The sequence below is a fragment of the Eublepharis macularius genome, chromosome 9, assembly GCF_028583425.1.
Source record: "Eublepharis macularius isolate TG4126 chromosome 9, MPM_Emac_v1.0, whole genome shotgun sequence".
In the NCBI taxonomy this organism is placed as follows: domain Eukaryota; kingdom Metazoa; phylum Chordata; class Lepidosauria; order Squamata; family Eublepharidae; genus Eublepharis; species Eublepharis macularius.
In genome coordinates this window covers 82,796,488-82,815,459 of record NC_072798.1, presented here as the reverse complement: position 1 = coordinate 82,815,459, position 18,972 = coordinate 82,796,488, and the positions used below count along the sequence as shown (strand labels likewise).

Sequence of the window (18,972 nt, the reverse complement as noted above, 5' to 3'; positions counted from 1 at the left end):
TTCAGTTGATTCCATTAAGCCAAGTTTACAAAAGGGATTGCTTGCAGCATCTTAATGTCCTATTTTCAAATCATTGTGCTGTGTCAAGTTATTTCACCGTGTAACCAATGTGTGTTCACTGTGCAGTGCAAAGGCCACTGCTGTTTTTTTTTTTTTATTGTGGGGAAACACACCTTGCATACAATGGTAGAGCAAGAAACTGGGAAGCCATTGTACACAAGGAGCTGCATACTCATACTAAAGCTTACACAAGGCTTTGAATCAGGTCCAAGGAGTCTCTGGGATTTTTCCTTGTTTTTAAAAAGGAATTTTATAATAAGCATGTAAAGCCATATATATATAAACAAGGAAAAATCCCAGAGACCCCTTGGACATGATTCAAAGCCTTGTGTGTATATATATATGTAAGGCCATATGCTTTGCAGTCTCCTGCAAAATAATTAGGTAGATTTAGAAAACACTTTCCTTGGACTTGGATGATCTTTGATTAATTCTCTGAAATAATTTTATTTAAATATTGGCTGGGGGAGGAAGGATCTGAGAAGAATTGTTGTAAAAATGAATACTATGTCTTAAGTCAGAAATTTTATGTTTTAGCTGTGTCTGTGTATAATCTAGTTTTGATTGGATTTTTATTTGGAGTCCATATTATACTCTAAAAAGAATGTAGTTTTAGCTGGGTTAAACATAGCCCTACAGTGTCTCTACTCTTGGTAATGTACTTTTAACTTTGTCATCCTCTGGATGTCAGTGTTTTCACATATATAGAAATATCACTGCAAGAAAGCAGTAGACAAGCCCTTCCCTGCTGAGGATTAATAAGGCTCTGTCTATTTGATCTTGTAACATAGCTGACTTTGAAACTCGCTCTTTCAACTGTCTACCACCAATGATTAATGCGTTGTACGTTTTTTGCCAGCTACAGATAGAATCAGTTTGCTCCGTTTCATCTCTAGAGCCACATATCATGTGCGTGTTTGTTCATTGAATCGAACAGCAGTTTCCCAAGAAAATGAGTTGTGCAGCTCTCAATTATCTGAAGGACTTTGTAGGAAAGAAAACCTCCTGCTAGATGTACCCATTGTCACTTTACTTCTGGGTTATGTTATTTTTTAAATAGTTTCTTCCATGTTTCCGTTCTGTTCAAATGAACATTCTGGGGTAAAGTTAACAGGCCATATGATAGAGCAGCTCTGCTAAAGGTAAGCGTGGTAGGGATCTGCTCAGTGCTTATGTGAGAGACTGCCTAACAAAGATTGCCTGAAAATAACATATTGCCTTGGGGCCAATGAAGCAGCAGTGAAGTACATGATTTTTGAAATGTATTTCATTTTGCTTGGAAAAAAGCTCTCCCAAGTTCTATAAATGTCACAAGCTTTACTCTGCTGATCCCTGAAAGTTTAGACAATTTATGGCTACTTCAATGGGGGGGAAATGCTGCACTGGGCTAACACCAGATTCAGTTGCTGGATCCCAAGCAGTGGCCTGAAAGGGCTTGTGTCCATTAGAATGGTATATTGGAAGTTGAAGGTATCTTGTACCACAACAAACATATACGAAAAATGCATCCTTTGCTCACTACACTTCATTGGATTCTGCACCAGTGTGCTTGGAATGTCTGAGATAACAGGTTCTCAGACTCTTCTGAGCCATAAAAGATCCCTTGGAGGCCTTGAACAAACCACTGGCAGCCATCTGTAAGAAAGTTCAGGTATGTCCTGTAAGTCAGTAGATCCCCACCAACCAATGTTATTGAATTATTGTTGTGCCTCTGCCATACCATTCAGACTTTCATTAGCAGTCCTCTGTGACACTGTTATCCCCAATGGAGGGTCATTCCACATGCCAGCAAAAGTCCATTGTCTTCTGCATTAATAGTAATACTGGTGTAATAGTAATACATTGTCCATTTCTTTCCATACCCCAGTTCTTAGACATAGTAATAGTAATAATAGTAATATATCCTCCATTTCTTTTCATACCCCTATTCTTAGACCAAAGTCTTGAACAATGCAACTGAAAAACTTAAATAAAACCAGTATCTAAAAACCCTTTCGACACTTCTCTGCAGTCTCTAGAAGTTGAACAACAAAATAAGTATTTTAGGATCAGAATCTTCTAAGAGGTATTGAACCTTTTGCTCTAATGTTGCTAGAGGAAACATAGTCCATTTATCAAAGCATGGCATAATCCATTTTAACCTAGACTGAGACGCATAAAAACATTGCAAGAGAATATGTACAAGAGTCAACTGTCTGGAGGGGGCAAGGGCATAACCAATCTGAAAAAGGGATCCTTAACAGATGACCCAGCAATACCATTGAAAAGGGGCAATTGAATCATAAAGGTTCTACATAACTTTAGGCTAACCGAGGAGTCTAAATAAGAAAGGACAGAAAGCCCAAGGCAAGCGGAGAGCATGTCCTCCAACCTCTTATCTCTGGCATAAATGTTTGGCCACGTGTTTTTTGCATTGAGTTACAGAGGAAGAAGAGAGATCTTCCAAGGAGCCTTCCTACAACTGAAGTAGTTCTTCTGTTGGAGCAAGAATCTCTTAAGTCCTTCCATAGGCTGGAGGAAGGTTTCAAACTTTACTCAGTGGAGCAATTGGATCTGCCCCAGTATTTCATGGGTCAGATACCTTGTATTTTTAGGTAGGCACAACAGAAATAGCAGCCAAGCTCCTGTTAGATCAGCAACTTACTGCTCTTGGAAATCATCCATGAAGGATGTTTAACAAAGCTTAAGTAAGTCACTTAAGATTTGTATATCTGTCCCCATATTCTAATATGCAGTGGCTGTTTACTTCCATGTAGTGCAGTGGAAAAGGATAAAATGAGTAAGAATGACGAGCTAAGACATTAAAGTATTAGCTAAGACATTAAAGTATTAAAAAAACTAATAACATTTTCTTCTTTTTTTCTAATAGGAGGGACTCTAAGGGACATCTTAAGGCTTTCCAAAAAGTTTAAAGGAATTATACCTGTAAGATCTGTAGAAGATAACCTTGTTTTACTGGACCTTTCAGTGCCATTTTTTTGGCAAGGGAATATTCAATACTATGGGTAATTTTTTTTAAGTAAGATATATGGATATTAATATATATGTGTTAAGCAACCATGTTTCAGGTTCTCATATTCTAATGCTGAAACCTTTGATTGATATGAGAAGTACATGTCCCACCTGTGTAGCAAGTAGTATATATAAGACTGTAGACTGAATATGAATCAAAAACTAGCTGTATAGCACCTAAAGGAAATAGTGTGTCTCTATGTCAGGGGTTTTTAAATCTTTAAATTGTTTTCATCTCTATGGTTGTACAATTTTTGTATACAAAAAGTCAAAGAACAGGTATTATGAAAACTATACATAATATGTTCTGGTTGAAACAGTTGCATGCTGAAAGTGTGATTTACCGTAAAGGAAATATTGTCTCCATCCGGAACTCTGTTAATGCTTGGTATATGTTTCATGAGTACCCGTTAACTTCAATGGAAAGTCTGTTTTGAAGATAAAAAACACAATGTGTGCCCTCCGTTTCTGTATCTAAGAGTACAATGGCTGGCCCTGTGTAGATGACAAAAGTCACAAAACTGGGCCACCTGTAGAGAAAGTCGAGATATGCTCAGATATGCAGAAAAATATGGCTCTGTAGATTAATAAAAGAAAAGGAAATCTTTACATGGTCTGATGAGGACCAAATATACTTCAGAAAGGACAGGATGTTGGGAGCAGCTGAATGTCAGGTAAGGGGGGGGTGTAGTTTCAGAGGAGGAAATTGGCTGGCTGAAGCCTGAGCTCAGAATTCTGAAGCAGAAAAATGTGCATGATGGGATGGGATTTCTAAATTGTCCTCTCTCCTGTGATTCCTTGCTTTTCAAATGATGCATTCAGTTATGCATGTGTGTATTCTGTGTGTACATATTCACTCTCATGCACTAATGTAGTGGCTGTGTTTAATCTGCGCTGCTGCTTTTAATGCTGTCTTTTCTCATTCAAATTGTAAGAATTGTTCATCATTGGTCTTGCGTATAGTTCCACATTGGGACTGCGCATGCGCAAGCCAGCTACGGAGAAAGATTTTTCAAGCTCTCAATAAGTGAAGGGGGTGCCCTGCCCTTGCAACACACATGCACATGGACCTCCCGTAGAAAATGGGTGTTGCTAGGTAGAACACCCGGTTCCCTTAGTTCCTTTTTCGCCATCTACGCAGAAGGTTCTTTAGTTGCTCTCCTCTCGTTCTAGCCAATCTGCTTTGCTTTCCATTGTGTACTGACTCAGGTTTGTTTTACTGACTACTCTCTTGTCTTCTGGACTTTTCCTGCATTCCCCACCTTCGTTATTGACTTCAGATCATCTACTGACTTGCACCGTGAGTTTAAAGATATCTCAGAAGGCTCTGTTAAAAAAATGCCAAAAATGCAACACTAAGATGCCACATATGGATGAGCATGACCCCTGCCTCTTATGCCTGGGGGAATCGTACAACATATCTGCCTGTAGGCATTGCCAACGGTTCACTCCCAAAGCCCATAGTGACCACACATCGCGTCTAAAAGCAGCACTCTGGGAGATGGTTTTATCAGGCCCTAATAAGCCAGCAGCAAAGTTATCAGCTGTGCAGGCTTCTGAGCTCTTCCTACCAACTGGTTCCAAAAACTTCCAAACCGGATCAGACACCTTCTCGACCTTCGGTTCTGACTCAGGAGACCGACCCAAGCACTCTCATGAGGAGCAAACAACCCAAACAGAAATGAGCTTTGAGCAAGCAAAAATCCTCGCATAGAGAGGACCGCACGTTTTTGGAACCGACTGCCAAGAAGTCAAAACCTAAATCAAAGCACCCTAAGAAACCGGCATCAACATCATCTCGACCACACCACCAGTCAGTTGCTTCCACTCCTTCTGTGGTCATAGAAGAAGAGATGCTCACAATGCCAGCTGCCCTGTCTCCACCACCCACACCGACCATCCATGAGGTGGATGACAAGGATCTCAGCCCACCGGAGGTTTTTCAACCTTCCTTCACACCGGTTCCAACAAGTCAGGAACCAATGCCCTCGACCTCAACATCGGTTCCGATCAGCCCCTGAACGGACCAGAGCTCTTTCATCCAGCCTTCAATCCCACAGAAGACACAACGGCAACCTACAACATGGAGCCAGCCTATGATTCCAACTGGTCTGCCTGCATCATCTCCTGCACCTTGGCAACAGACTCCTCCTGTTGCACAGGTACCAAATTGGCAGGAATTTTTCTCATGGCTCCAGAATACCTCCTCGCTTGCCACTCAAAATCCTTCACCTTCAGTATATTCAGTTCTAACCGAATCTTTGGATCGTAGACATTGGAACTGATCACCATCTTCTTCCAGATCTAATGAAGTAGATGACCATGGATCCTAATTGGATAGAGCATCAGACTTCGCATCTGACCCATCTATGGACGAATCGGTTGGAGAGAAGACTACATCGTCTTCAGGCGAGGATCACCAACTATTCTCAGAAAAAACAAACAAGGCATTACAGCAAATGAAGAAAAATCACCAAACTGCCAGAGAGTCATCACAGCTCCTCAATGACAACAACAATACCAGCAACCCAGGTACCATTACCAAGGCACATATGGTTACCAACAATGTTTAAACAGGTACAGCTATCAACCAGAGCGCAATCCTCATATGCCACCTTCCTTCAAGGGATGCCATTCTCCAACATCTGCCCGGCCGCCACATGGTCCTCAGCAGATACTTTAATCAAACATTACTCTGTGGACACACATGCAAGAAGAGATGCATCAGTGGGGAACGCTGTACTCCACTCTCTTCAACTCTCACACTCTCCTCCATTGGTGAGTAGCTTGTTATACTCCCAATGTGGGACTGCACGTAAGAATGATCATGAAAACAGTGTTGCATATACCTGTAACTGTTGTTCATCTAGGTCTTCGTGCAGGCACACATTCCCTCCTTCCTACCCCGCTGTGAGAGTACTTAACCTCTGGCAGCTTAGGGGAACTGAAGGAATCGGGCATTCTGCCTAGCAATACCTGCTTTGGGCAAGAAGTCCGCGCGCTTGCATGATGCAAGGGCAGAGCGCCCCTTATTGAGAGCTTGAAAAATCTCTGCAGCTGGTCTGCACATGCGCAGTCCCAGTGTGTGCCTGCATGAAGACCTAGATGAACAACAGTTACAGATAAGTGCAACACTGTTTTTGTGTTGCATTCTGCTTATGTAGATAAACCAGTGGTGCTTTCATCTAGTCTGCTAAGGTAAGGTGTGAGATCCTGTTAAACTGCATATCATGTAAATTAATGGAACTAATGAAAGTGTGTTTCTAGAATCAGAACCTTGTTTGTCTCAATTTCACCACCAGTTATACAGGCCAATATTAGTCACATTCAGCAGTGTGGAAAAAAAACTCAGTTAACCCCAAGGAGTCATTTTTCTCAGTCTAGATTTTTAAATTAAATAGGTATCATTTTTCATGTCTTTAACTATAATATACTAGCATTTAGATGTGCATATATAAGAGTAGTCCTATACTACCTCTGTTTGGTTTTGGGGTTTTTTTAGAATTCACAAACAGAACTTCATGTTAACAGCTTTCCTGGCTTTGGAAATTTTTTCCATGGTGTATTTTTAACAGTTACTATGATGCATTACTAAAATAATTTTTAAAATCTCTTCCTAAGATAATGGATTTTCTTCCATTCCTGGAAGAATCATCTGTTCATAGAAAGGCACTCTTGGCTCCAACATTGTATATCTTGGTCCAGTGAAGTCACAGGCCAACTTGTTTTGGTTTAATGTAATGTGCCAGATTCATTCATTCATTCTGAAAATGGGACAAAAATCCACATAAAAAACTGTGTACAATCAGGGGAGATTTTGCTACAGACCTGGGAGAACCTCTGGATGCAAAGAGAGAAGGGGGGGGGGGGAGGGAATGGGAAGACAAAAACAGGGTGGGGAAACAAGCGGAGAAAAAAAGCATAGGAAGGCAGGAGAGAGTGGAAGATGGGGTGGGGGGATAAAATGGCAAAAAGACTGGGAAGAAAAAGAAGGTGGAAACCAGTATGGGAGGCATAGGATTTCCCTCCTGTGCGAGTCTCATGGGACCCCAGCTTATTATTTCTAATATGATAAAGGACTGTTTGCAAACATCAGATTTTTTAATACAGAAAGGACTACCATTCTTATTCTATTGGAATTCCACAGTGACTTATTTTCTTGATGACTAATCCGTGAAAGGTGCTAAAATGTTATTGTTTCCCATACTGAATGAAAAGTACTTGTCTTTTTTAAAAAAAGCAGGAAAAGGTTTCTCTTCTTTCCCTCTGACAGCTTTCATTTTGTACTGTTTGGTTCCAAACCTCAGGTGTCAGCGTTGTTCAGACCCAAAGGCAGTGGCGAGTCTGTCTGCCCTTGCTGTACAGCAGAATGCATCATGGGAACCCACTACAATAGCAGAAGGTCAGCTGATAAAATTTTCCCTGCAGTAACATTGCAGTTTTATTCTCCTATGTCTCAAGTAGTAAATTAACCAACTCAATAATTACACTCAAACATAGTAGCATGTAAATGTATGAATAAAGTCTGGTGTAGCTGAGGCTACTCAAAACTTCATTTTGGAGGGCAGTATAAATATTGGAGCTTCTCTTTTCAGTCCACGAGCTCTAGGCCTAGGCTTATTAATTATTGCCCTCCAGTACACATTGCTGTTTTGTGCAGAGCATACCGTGCAACTTTTCTGACAGAGAATCAAATTGGAGTTGGGCACACACAGTATGTGCTGTTCCAGTACTGGAAGCCCCATGTCTGCAAAAGCTTTCTGTTAGTAAGGAGAAACTTTACATACATACAGAGATATATGGATTGTGATTTCCAGTTGCGCACAGAGACATTTACTTCTTCAAGGAAAGGAACGGGAATTTTTGTGTGTGTTTAAATAGCATGCAATTATAAATCATTTATATATTTCTGGTTCATCAGACATTTAGGAAATATTAACATCTAGCAATTAGATTTTATAGTGCTGTTGTATAGAGGAGTATTCCTCCTGCCCTCAAAAACTTCAAACACATTTAAATGGGAACGATGGTTGTGTGTGAAGTATGACATTTGTTCTGTACTCAGTGTATGTACGTGTATAGGTAAGGAAACTTTCAAGAGAGAATGAAGCATATCTCTGTATTCTAGTTACAGTAGTTTCTGTCTTTTAAGAGAACTGCATTTGAAAGGCAAGAAAAGTCCTGCTTTGTTCATGCACAGAGTTTATTTATTGTTATGGGTCTTGCCCTGACTCAGGAAATCAGAGATCCAGTCGCTTTTCTTCTGTCTCCCACCCCAGTCCTTGCTGCAGACGGCAAGAACTGAAATCAGGACTAAACTTGAATCAGGGCCAAGAATGAGCACAGTCCCAGTGCAAATAAATTAGAAAGGTGATCAAACCTTTGCCAAATCCACTCTGACCCAGCAAGACTTTCCCCCAGAGGTGCAGGAGGGAGACAGAGAGAAAGCAAGTTAGTAAGTTCTTGAATATAGGAGTAATGTTTGTTAAACTCACATCAAGGAAATTCAAATAAAGCATCCCATTGTATCCCATTCATACACAGGCACTACTCCATACATGGCTAGGCAGACTTTAGATTCAGCTGATACAATTTGAATTGGAGAATCCCAACAGGTGGTGAAGGAGATTCTGATACACACCCTGCCACCCTGTGCTGGTTTTATAGCCCTTTGTGTCCTGTGTGGTTTGCATCTTCCTCCCTTCTAGGGAGGAAGCACAGTCCTCCCTTCTAGGAGCACAGTCAGAAACAGCCACACCCAAATAGGTAATGCCACAGCTTTCTTGGGAGAAATCTCTTCTGTTGGGAAATCCTGGTGAAAAAGTCTCCTTTCTTTATTATCAGAAGGTTGTGGTGGGCTGATTCTGGAGATGTGGTAAGGCCTGATCCAGAAGTATCTTGGCCAAAGGTTGCCTGCACAATAGCTAAGATATCACTGTAGAAGGGCTGAGGCAGGAGACGCTGTCATGCACACAATGTCCCTTTGTATTTCCTGAAAATTGGAAAAGTATCGGTATCAGTTCAGAATTTCTCACACTGGAACTCACAAAATCAAGGCGGAGCCTTCCATTGCAATCCTATGCTGAATCAGTGGGTCTTAAAGGGGGCTAAGTCTGTCTAGGATTGCCCTGTTAAACAAGGAAGCGATACTTGCTTGAATCCAGCCAGCATTTTTACTCAGTCTCACCTTATTTCCCTGCTTGTTGCATCCTACATTCCACATGGCTTCTGTTCATGCAGGTTCTGTGTTCCTAGGATGGCTTCTCTGATGGCCGTAGCCCCTTTTTCACCAGTCCAAAAAGAAAGAAAAAAACCTGGTTGGATCCATCCCTATTGTCTGGAGGCATTTCTATCAGCGTTGAGCCTTTTTAAAAGAATTTAAGATGTGCAGAATAAATTGTTTTTGAAAAAGGTGCTTCAGATGTGTGCCTCAGAGCTAATCTGCAGGTGGATACCTCCGCCGCCACCACCCTATTTTTTGTTTCGTTTTGGCCAGTGATTTGGTAAGAATTAGAGCTGAGCACAGAAACATCTATCAGTAAAACTGGTAAGAGTTCTACAGCTTAGTAAGTTAGCTGTTGGGAAGTTTCTTTTAAGTCCTTGAACTAAAGTAAAAATACTGTGCTGGGTTCTGTTCTGTGAGAGAAAGATGGGTGAATATGACCAAACATGAATACGAGTGCCCTCTCTATCAGTGATGGTGGTCAAGACATATTTTCCGATGGTAAGGAGGCTTGTATCTCAGGTCCCCAAGGATCCAAACCCCCAAAATGCACAAGCTCACTGCAAGACATTTTATGGCAACATTCCATCCACCATGACTTGGACCTCCATGGTTAGCCCATTTTCCTTCAGGCTGCCATCAGAGCCCAGTCTGTTTCCAGATACATGGATGGCTTACAGTTGGTGAAGCCTAATGAAGTGGATGGACTGCTTTGAAGTGGAGGGCCCACCACTTCTAGCCTCAGCCCTTGCCCCTGTGTGCTAACAGCTGCAAGCTGGGTTGAGCTTATTGAGTAGGTCAGGGAGTGTGTCAATAGTTTGAATAAATGATAAGCTCTGTACGTAAATGGTTTTGAGCAGCTTCCACAGCAGCATTGTTCTAGTTTGATAGCTCCATTTTTAGTGTGCCAACAGTGTTTCAATTAATACAGATTATTTTCTTTTTTACACCTGTGGTCCAGTCTAAAGTCCACTGAATGCATTCCAAAGGTTATGGTGCTTGTATACATGCTGGCTGCTGCTTTCACTTTAGGGGAGAGTCACACCAGCACATGACAATCTCTTACACCTGCAGGAAATGGCTGAGTTTAAAGTGCTTATATTGGCGATACCTTGAGATGTGTGACTTGTTTTTTAGAAGCTTTGTTGTTCTCTTATATCAAGGAGTCTATAAATGCATGGTCTGTTTTCCTCCCATCTAGCTTTAGGCATTGTCCTCCTTCAGTATGTTTTTGTGATGAAGTTTACCCTGGATGATGGAACAGGAACACTAGATGCATACCTCGTTGATGCTGTAAGAGATGAAATTGTTGTACTCTTAAAACTGTGTAGCTTGTGTTCCAATGTGAACAAACTATGATGATATTGCTTCCCACAAACAGAAAGCTGCATTGATGCAGAAATTATCAGTGCTATGTGTCAATTAAAAATGCATTCACTAACGACTTGCAAAACTACCAGGGAGATGCTGGTAGAAATGGCTGTTACTTCTAAGAAAAATACAGAAGGCAAAGCTAGTATGGTATGAATTGGGTGATAGAAAATTCCAGAATTTCAACATTGTTCCCTGTTGGAACAAAATGTTCTAACTCCAACTTAATTTACTCAACAGTTAAGACACATTACGTATCCTTCTGCAGGAGGTATATATTAAAGGGGATGTCAGTAGAGGCTGCGGCACAATAGTCAAGCATGTTTGCATGCAGAAAGTTCCCAGGTTCAATCTCTGGCATGCCCAGTTAAAGAATCTCAAGTCTCAGACCTTTCTGCACCCAAGACCTTGTAGAGTTGCTCCCAGGCAGAGTATATAAGCTAAAGGGACCAGAGGCAGCAGCTTAACATTCATAACGTACAGAATATTCTGTCAAATAACCCCACACCATACTGGCTTTCTCTCTCTCTCTTTCTCTCTCTCTCTCTCTCTCTCTTGTTTTGCTTCTTCTCTCCCTCACCACATTACCCTTCCTTTTGCTTCTCAGTTCAGTGCTCAGAACAAGACAGTGCAGTAATACTTGAGCAGAAGTTGGAAGAATAAACTTTAAAACAGCCACCTATCAGATTTTTAGGGTGGCTATTGGCTATAAACTAAGTAATAAAGATGAGTAAAATAAGTATAAGAAACCCATAATCAGCTGCTTTCCTTACATTATCATTTCTGTTATCTTGTTCTCAGCATTTGTTGTTCAGAACTTAGTATAGAAAACAAACTGTGGCCTTAAATTTACTAAAAGATGGCAGCTATATGTACATGCTCAATCTCTGAAGTCATCTACAGGGGGAACCCCCACTTTTAGAGGTACATTTGAGGCCTGCTCAGTGGCCACCACTAAACGGTGAAACTCCCTTCTTCAAGAATTATATTTGATATCCTCTCTGATGGCATTTGAAGGCCTGTAATGAGGATATAAAATATAAAAACTCACCTTTTCCTCAAGGCTTTTGAGTAAAATTGAGTTATTAGTTATTTCTACTGTTTTCTGTTTTTATGGAGGTCTTGTCTTTATTTTTATAAGCCACTTTGAGGATTTTATAGAAAGCTAGGATGTCATTTGTTTAAAGTTAAATTTGCAAAGAAATGACTTTTTTGCTCCATGTTGGTTCTTGTTTAATACTGTGCACAGTGATATAAAATGCTAAAATCTGTAAAATCAAAACCTTCCTTGACAAAATCAGTAGAACACAGAAAATGAACTGTGCTAATTGATCTCAGAAATGTCTTACATTTTAATTCTAAAGTGATAATTTTAAGACCGGCCCATAGTGCAGCCATGCTAGGCTAGAAAACAGTTTGTGAGGTAATGTATATACACCCGTTATGCATCAGAATTTGATCAAGATTTTGTCTATGCAAAGGTTGTGCATTTGTATCTGAGCTACGAATTTTAGTAATGTTGAGCTGGTGTTGATTTTCTAGCAGCTTAAATTTACATTGTGTTCTCTAAAAGAGAAGGTGGAGATAGTTTTGAAGACAGTGCCAAATTGTAATTACCTGCCTTAGAATTCAGATTTGCGTACTTTAATGCTTGTATTACAAATTGGCTGCCATTTGTCTGAGATGTTTCTCCCATAAATCTCAGTTAATTTGCTTTAATAATTAAACTTGTGGGAGGTATGGCTTAGTTCTCAGTTTTTGCATTTTAAGTTCTGTTTTTTAAAAAAAAGAAAATCTTTAGAAGATGCCTGTTGGGTCATTTAAAAATCATTCCCTTGATTTTTCCTTTCTTCAGGAAAATTTTTTCCAAATTCCTGCATCTGAAGTCCTGACCAGTAATATTTTTCAAGAAGACATGGAGAGGATTATGAACAAACTTTGCCCAACAGGAAGAAATCCAGGTGAAGCATTTATTTGGTGCAGAAGTTTAGAAACAGATACATAGATGTCATTATTTATATATCTACTAGAAACAAAGCCCATTGTAGCAAAAAATACAACGGGCTCTAGAAAGGGCAGGGGGGCTGTCTGACCATTGCCCCCTCCCCAGCACCCGGATCTGGGGCAGGGGAAGGAGGGCAGGATGGTATGCTCACCTCCGGGCCCCTTGCCCTCGCCCCCATTGTAGCTTGGGGGAGAGGTGAGTGAGGTATACCCCGATCGCTGCTGTGGCACGGAGCGACTCTCCTTCCTTCGGCAGCCACCCAGATCAGGGCGCTGTGGGCGGGAGGCGCATGGGGCCGGCGGCTCCAGGGTGCTCTGCCCGGCAGCCACCCCGATCGGGCTGTTGCGGCACGGAGCGACTCTCCTCTGCCTGGCAGCCACCCCATTGGGCTGCTGTGGGCAGGAGGTGCACGGGGCCGGCAGCTTCAGGCTCCTCCGCCTGGCAGCCACCCCGATCGGGCTGCTGCAGCACGGAGCGATTCCCCTCCATATCCCCGCTAGGGGCGCACTTCTGCGCCTGCTCAGTGGAATCCATGTGAGTTGTCGAAACCCGCTAACACAATTATGTTATAGGATACTGTTTTCAGTATGCTTACTATTTTACTACTATAACATGTCCTAGGTCTAAAGGATGGGAAAGGGAAATTAATGTTTATACACTCAGCTATACCATTCAACCTTACATTGAGTTCTAACTCTGTTTTTAAAAACATTAATGGGCACAGCAATAATCTAAGAAGACTTAGTACAAAGGATAATGCATCCTTAGACCATATTTTTACACTAGCTAATTGTAGCGTATGGGAGAATTTGACACTGATAGATATTTTCTGGCCATTAACAGCCTATCTGGGTTTATAAGAAAGATTTCGTAGAATGCAGAGTTGGTACAGATGATTGATCTTGCATTAGTCTACAGGTGGAAATAAAACTTTTGAATGTTCTTCCATGTTAAAAAAAAATCACTGCCAACAGAAAGCAGTACATTAATAAGAAAGCATATAGTCCAGCCCTCTGTGCCAATTTGGTAGTTGTGGAAAGCATTCAAAAATGTCACCAGCATTCCAAAGTGCTGTCATCCATTTTAGCATGTCAGTATTCTGTCTCTTCATTTAGCTTAATGTGTAGATCTTGCCAGAGAGGATGACAGCCATACTTGTTCCCATTCGTTAAAATAGGGTAAAGCTTTAGGTGTCTTCCAGAACTGGTGAAGAGAGAGTGGTCGGTAAGCAGACCTCCACATATAGATGACATCTGTCTGGGACAATATATGGGGTGGAAATGTCTACAAAGGGGCAGCTGTTTGTCGATAACTCCAAGAGCTATTTCAGAGGCCTATCAGTTTGTCTTCCTTTACCCCCTTCTCCCAGCATCCTCTTAAGACTCAGTTTCCCTGTATAGCATTTGAGTCAGAAAGGGAGGCCCCAGGATCAATTACTCCTTCCTTCCTAGGTGCTAATCCAGAGGCAAGAGAACTGTGTAGAAGACTGTGACAATAATACTTAGTGGTTAGTCTTCTTTGCAGTGAAATCATTCATCAACCGCCTGGTCTTTCCATAAAACTAGTGGCTGATTAGTGCCATTATACATGAAACTTGCATCTATATAGTAGGTGAAGCCTTGAATAACTGTACCTGCTTTGAGGGGTGCCTTAAGTGGGGTGCACAACTGCCCCCTTTTGCATTCTCATTATTGTACCTGAACAGCTTCTAAAAGCAGTAGCTAATCTTGGAAGATTAAGACCTGTGGGGTGCAATCTACCAAATACAAATAGCCATACTGGTAGATTAATCAGCATTGTAAACATTATTTGTTTAGAGAGTTACTTTTATCACGTCAGTGAGCTGCTTTGAACTGTGAGTGAGGCATTAGCTAAGATCCTGGCATTTTAGGAGTTCTAAAAGGTTGTCTTCAAAGTCACAGATGGTATGACTTGCTGTCCTTTCTGATCTCTTAGAAATGCTAACCTTTCCATAACCTCATGAAAAGATCTATAAAGCCTGAATACATCTGTGCTTTCACCATTAGCAATTGGTCCAGTTTGCTGCCAAAATACTTTGAAGTGGCTTTTGCCTGTACAAAAGTGCAACTGTCTAATTTTTTCCCCTTGAATTAAAGCTGTTGGGGGTTTGCTGGCAAAAGTTAACTTCTGTGTTCCTTCATGGTGCTGTAGAGCCAGATTCACTGTGGGGGGAAAAATGAGGCAAATGATTTATCAGTCGCTTCTCTATGAGCAATATCTAATGCAAGTTACAATAAAATAACAAAATTAAGCTGAAGATTAGCAGTTGACAAATCTTAATTACTAAAGGACATCAGTTTTTAAAAGCAGCAGTTTAAAGTAAGGGGCAACCAAAAACAAAGTAGCACATTGTAGAATAAAATCAGCAGCAATAAAATGCTTCGTTTTTAAAATCAGTACATGTCATTCAAATATGCTTTAGAAGCCGAAAGGAATAAAAATGTTTTTCTCCTGGCATCTAAAGGATAGCAAGTCAGGAGCTGGCTGAATTTCTATGGAGAGGTAGGTTCACTGTTAAAATGCCACCATGGAAAAATGCCATATCTGGTCACTCTCTACCTTATTTGAGGGCAAGGAACAGAGAGCGGGGCTGCTCTCTGGGGTTGCTTCTCCTGGGAAATCACATGGCCTTTTAGTTAGGAAAACGAGCTGCTACTTGACTGGGAGAAGCAGCCCCCTAACGGAGCTTTAGAGAAGCTACAGAAACTTCTCCAGTCGGCTGGCCTGTGCGCGCGCAGTCCAGTGTGTGCCCACACAGAAGAACTCAATGAACAATGGTTACAGGCAAGTACAACCCTGGTTTTTTTCCCTCATACCAGTTGGATCATTTGATTTCAGCTTAGTGTTCACAGTTCTCTGTGAGTCTTTGTGCTTACAGTTTTCAGCTACATAATATGGAAACACATTCAAATTGAAAAATTGATTTTGATCCATAGATGGCTTGCCGTGGTTGGAATGCTTCATCAAATCTTATTATGTCAAGAATGGAAGAGAAGAACAACTTTCCTATCAGATTTTTGACACCATGATCGCCGAAGATGTTTGATACATCAAACTACTTAAAAAATTCAAGTCCTGTGATGCTTGTTGCTTTCCTTTAAATTTGTAAGTGCTGTGGAGCACTAGATTACAATGTTTGCTTTTATATGAGATGTGAAAATGGAACGTTGCACGTGTCTCAAAATTAATATGGTATGTCCACTTTGTCCCCTTGCAGATTCTTGTATGTTCATTGAAAGTTTTGTAGTTTGGCAGCATATTATCAGAGGTTTTGTATCCAAACAACTCGCAGTCTTGCTAGTAAACATATTACGTCCTGGTGGTCATTTCCAAAGTTGAACAGAAATTCTTTGAAGAAATGATTATATTCCTTTTGGATATTGATGGATCAAAGAACAATGCAACGGCTTGGATAATTGTGTGTGTTGATATGCTGGTATTATGAGCCTGGTAGATACTCTGCCATGCAAGAATTTTTTTGATGGCAGAATGGGATAGAGTTTCTCAGATGTACCATGTATCTATGACTGAGGACTGCAGAAGTGACACTGGTTCCAAAAATGGGGTGCAGTGGATAGAATTATATATTCCTATCTTTGGGTTCAGCTTATAAGTTAACCAAATAAGGTTTTCCCTAAATAATGAAACAGAACGTTGGTCCCGTTATTGCAGTGCATTAGCCATCTATGCAGGCAGCCACAGGGTTATACAATGGCACAGTTACTTTCCTTGGCACCTCATGTTTTATCTTGACCTAATGGTGAGTTGCTGTGTCTCTTCTTTCTTACAGATAGGAAAAGTATCAGCAGCTAAGCTTGCGACCCTTGTTTATCAGAATAATCCTCGTACATATAAATGTACACACTAGAACAATGACATTTCAGTTTGGTGGATGTGTTGTATGGCCTCAATATTTAAGTGTTAATATTAGGGGTGGCCAAGTAATAGAATTAGTTTCAAGTACCTTTCAGGCAAGTGTTCTGTCTGGTTGTACTCCAGTTACATATTTGCTTACCATTCCATGTTACACATGATCTAAGAAACTAAATTTGTGGTTGGATTATGTTCCTACTGATCTCCTCTACCTTTGGTGTAATCTGATTTGGTGGCCAATTTGAGACTGAGACTTTAAGGCCACTAAGTTGCTTTACTGATTGAGTCCCAGCATGAAACAGCTACTCGGCTTTCTTTGTTTTTTAACCTGTAAGTCAATAATATTTTTGGATTCCATGCTAGACTTGAATGCAAAAAAAATTTCATCCAGTAAGGAAGAACCTTTTTATGAAATCCATTTCATACTTGCAACAAACTACTATATAAAGTTTCACCAAATTACTTGACATTGTGCTCACAGTAAAATTTGTTTTGATGCAGATTATATGGATTCTAGGATATAGGAATAATTCTTCTTCTAGCCTGTTCTTTAAAAAATCATTGAATTTTAGGTAGCCTAACAGTTGCACTGAGCAATGGAAGCTTTCCTTTGCAGTGCTATATGTCTTTCGGAGGGCAAAATAGCTGCAAATAGTTCAACTGCAGCAGAGTTAAGAGAATGGCTTTCTCTAATTTAGTAGACCTTTGTTGCTTTGCAAAAGCACATGTGACTGGCAATAATTCTGAAGGCAGCCTGCTGTGTTACACTGATCAGTGCAAAATTAAAATTTGAAATTGGTATGCCTGTCACTTGACACCGTTGCAACTTAATGCTATTTATTTTAATGGGATAAAAAACAATTATGAAAACAATTAATGCTTGGCCAGGGACACAATCGAATGCCCACAAAGTGGTGTCTTGTTCTTTTAAAACCATTGAACTATTCCAGTGTAGAGATCTCCATGAGTTACTTAGTTATAGTAAAGTCAAAGTAAATGGACAGGTCTTGTTTGCATGGAGCTTGAGCTGTTGCGCATTTAATGGCATCACCAGAGGAGAGTTCTAGTGCACTGCAATTAACTATTTGTGCATTTTTTTGAAAGGTTAATTTCCAGACATCTGTAGCATGTAAGGTAGCATGCTAACACAACAATCAGACTTTTTTGGTTGTGCACTTGTTGCATTGTAAATATATGTGCGTATGACTTTATGTAATCTCAGAAATCAAGAGTAAATAAGGCAATGAGTTTAGACATTTTGTTCACCAGACTCATTTCAATAATTTCAGTTCAATTTTGTAGGGCACTGATTTTCATACACAAGATCTGTCATTTTTTCAGGATAGTTTGGTACAATGTAGAGCCTGTATAGAGTATTTAATGATACAAAGATATCTGTTAAATAAATACTTTTTATTTTTACTCTTGGGTTTAATTTCTATCTTTTCTATGTTCTTGCTGCTTATCCCAAGTTCGTAATATCCTGATTGCTTATGGTGAGTAAAGGCCAAGCTAGATGAGATTTAGACTGAAGCTTGCAAATTCCCAAAGAACACACCAAGTTATACTTCAAAAAGTTGATTAACATTAGTGTAGAAAGGTACAGACATATAGCCATTCAAGCAGAGAGGAAAACGACACTAGATAACTAACCCACTTAAACAGACTCAGTCTCCCATTTCAAGGTTTCCTTTCGGGATAAATCAAAAAGTCCAAACAATGTTCCAAAGTCTCCAAATCCATAGACAGAAATAGTGGGCTGGCCCCAAATCCAGGTGAGCAGGTCCAGAGCACAAAAGCAGATAGCAGAAAATCCTTTAGCAACCACACAGAATGCAAAAACAATAAGCATCCTCCAAGAGATCTGGAAGATGATCAACAAAGGGACTGCATGCTCTTCTGAAAGTTCTTCAAGCACTCTCGGGCGCATCCCATCTGGCCCAGGAAATACGGAGTCAGTTCACCACCTGATGATAAATGGTTATATTCCATTGTTCAGGAAGCTTCATCCCTGCTGTGGTTCTGGTTCTTCAGTGGTAATGCAAAACCAGAGACGACAACATGCCAGCAAAAGCAGTAGCAAGTTTCAAGGTGTCTTAAGTATCTGACAGACTAGTATTAGCGGCACGCTGAACAGCAGGAGTGAGAGAGCGATTCTTAAAATGAAGCCAGGACAATAATGGTTATTCAGAGGCTGAGCTGTAATGGGTGTCTTTAAGCATCAGAAACAGATCTGATATTTATGAGAAGTCCAGAAAAACTGCAAGGCATTTTTATGGACTTCCGGATACCTAAAAAATGCATTACGAAAATGCTTAAAGGGCATATTCTTTCCTTTTAATAGCAGCACATAATTTCACCTAGAGGTAGTTGGCTTTAATGGGATTTGGACGTTTTCGTCAACAGG

General features: G+C 40.5%; 1 protein-coding gene across 1 annotated transcript in view; it reads left to right on the top strand.

The window, feature by feature from the left end:
• The window catches only part of POT1 (protection of telomeres 1), a 94,590-nt gene extending 76,603 nt beyond the window's left edge, over positions 1–17,987 (top strand). Inside the window, exons 15-19 of the mRNA XM_054989400.1 lie at positions 2,930–3,065; positions 7,380–7,474; positions 10,497–10,588; positions 12,522–12,627; positions 15,629–17,987. Of these exons, the coding sequence (XP_054845375.1) occupies positions 2,930–3,065; positions 7,380–7,474; positions 10,497–10,588; positions 12,522–12,627; positions 15,629–15,738 (539 nt within the window). The 3' untranslated portion in view covers positions 15,739–17,987. The remainder of the gene's footprint in view (positions 1–2,929; positions 3,066–7,379; positions 7,475–10,496; positions 10,589–12,521; positions 12,628–15,628) is intronic.
• Positions 17,988–18,972: the final 985 nt, after the last annotated feature.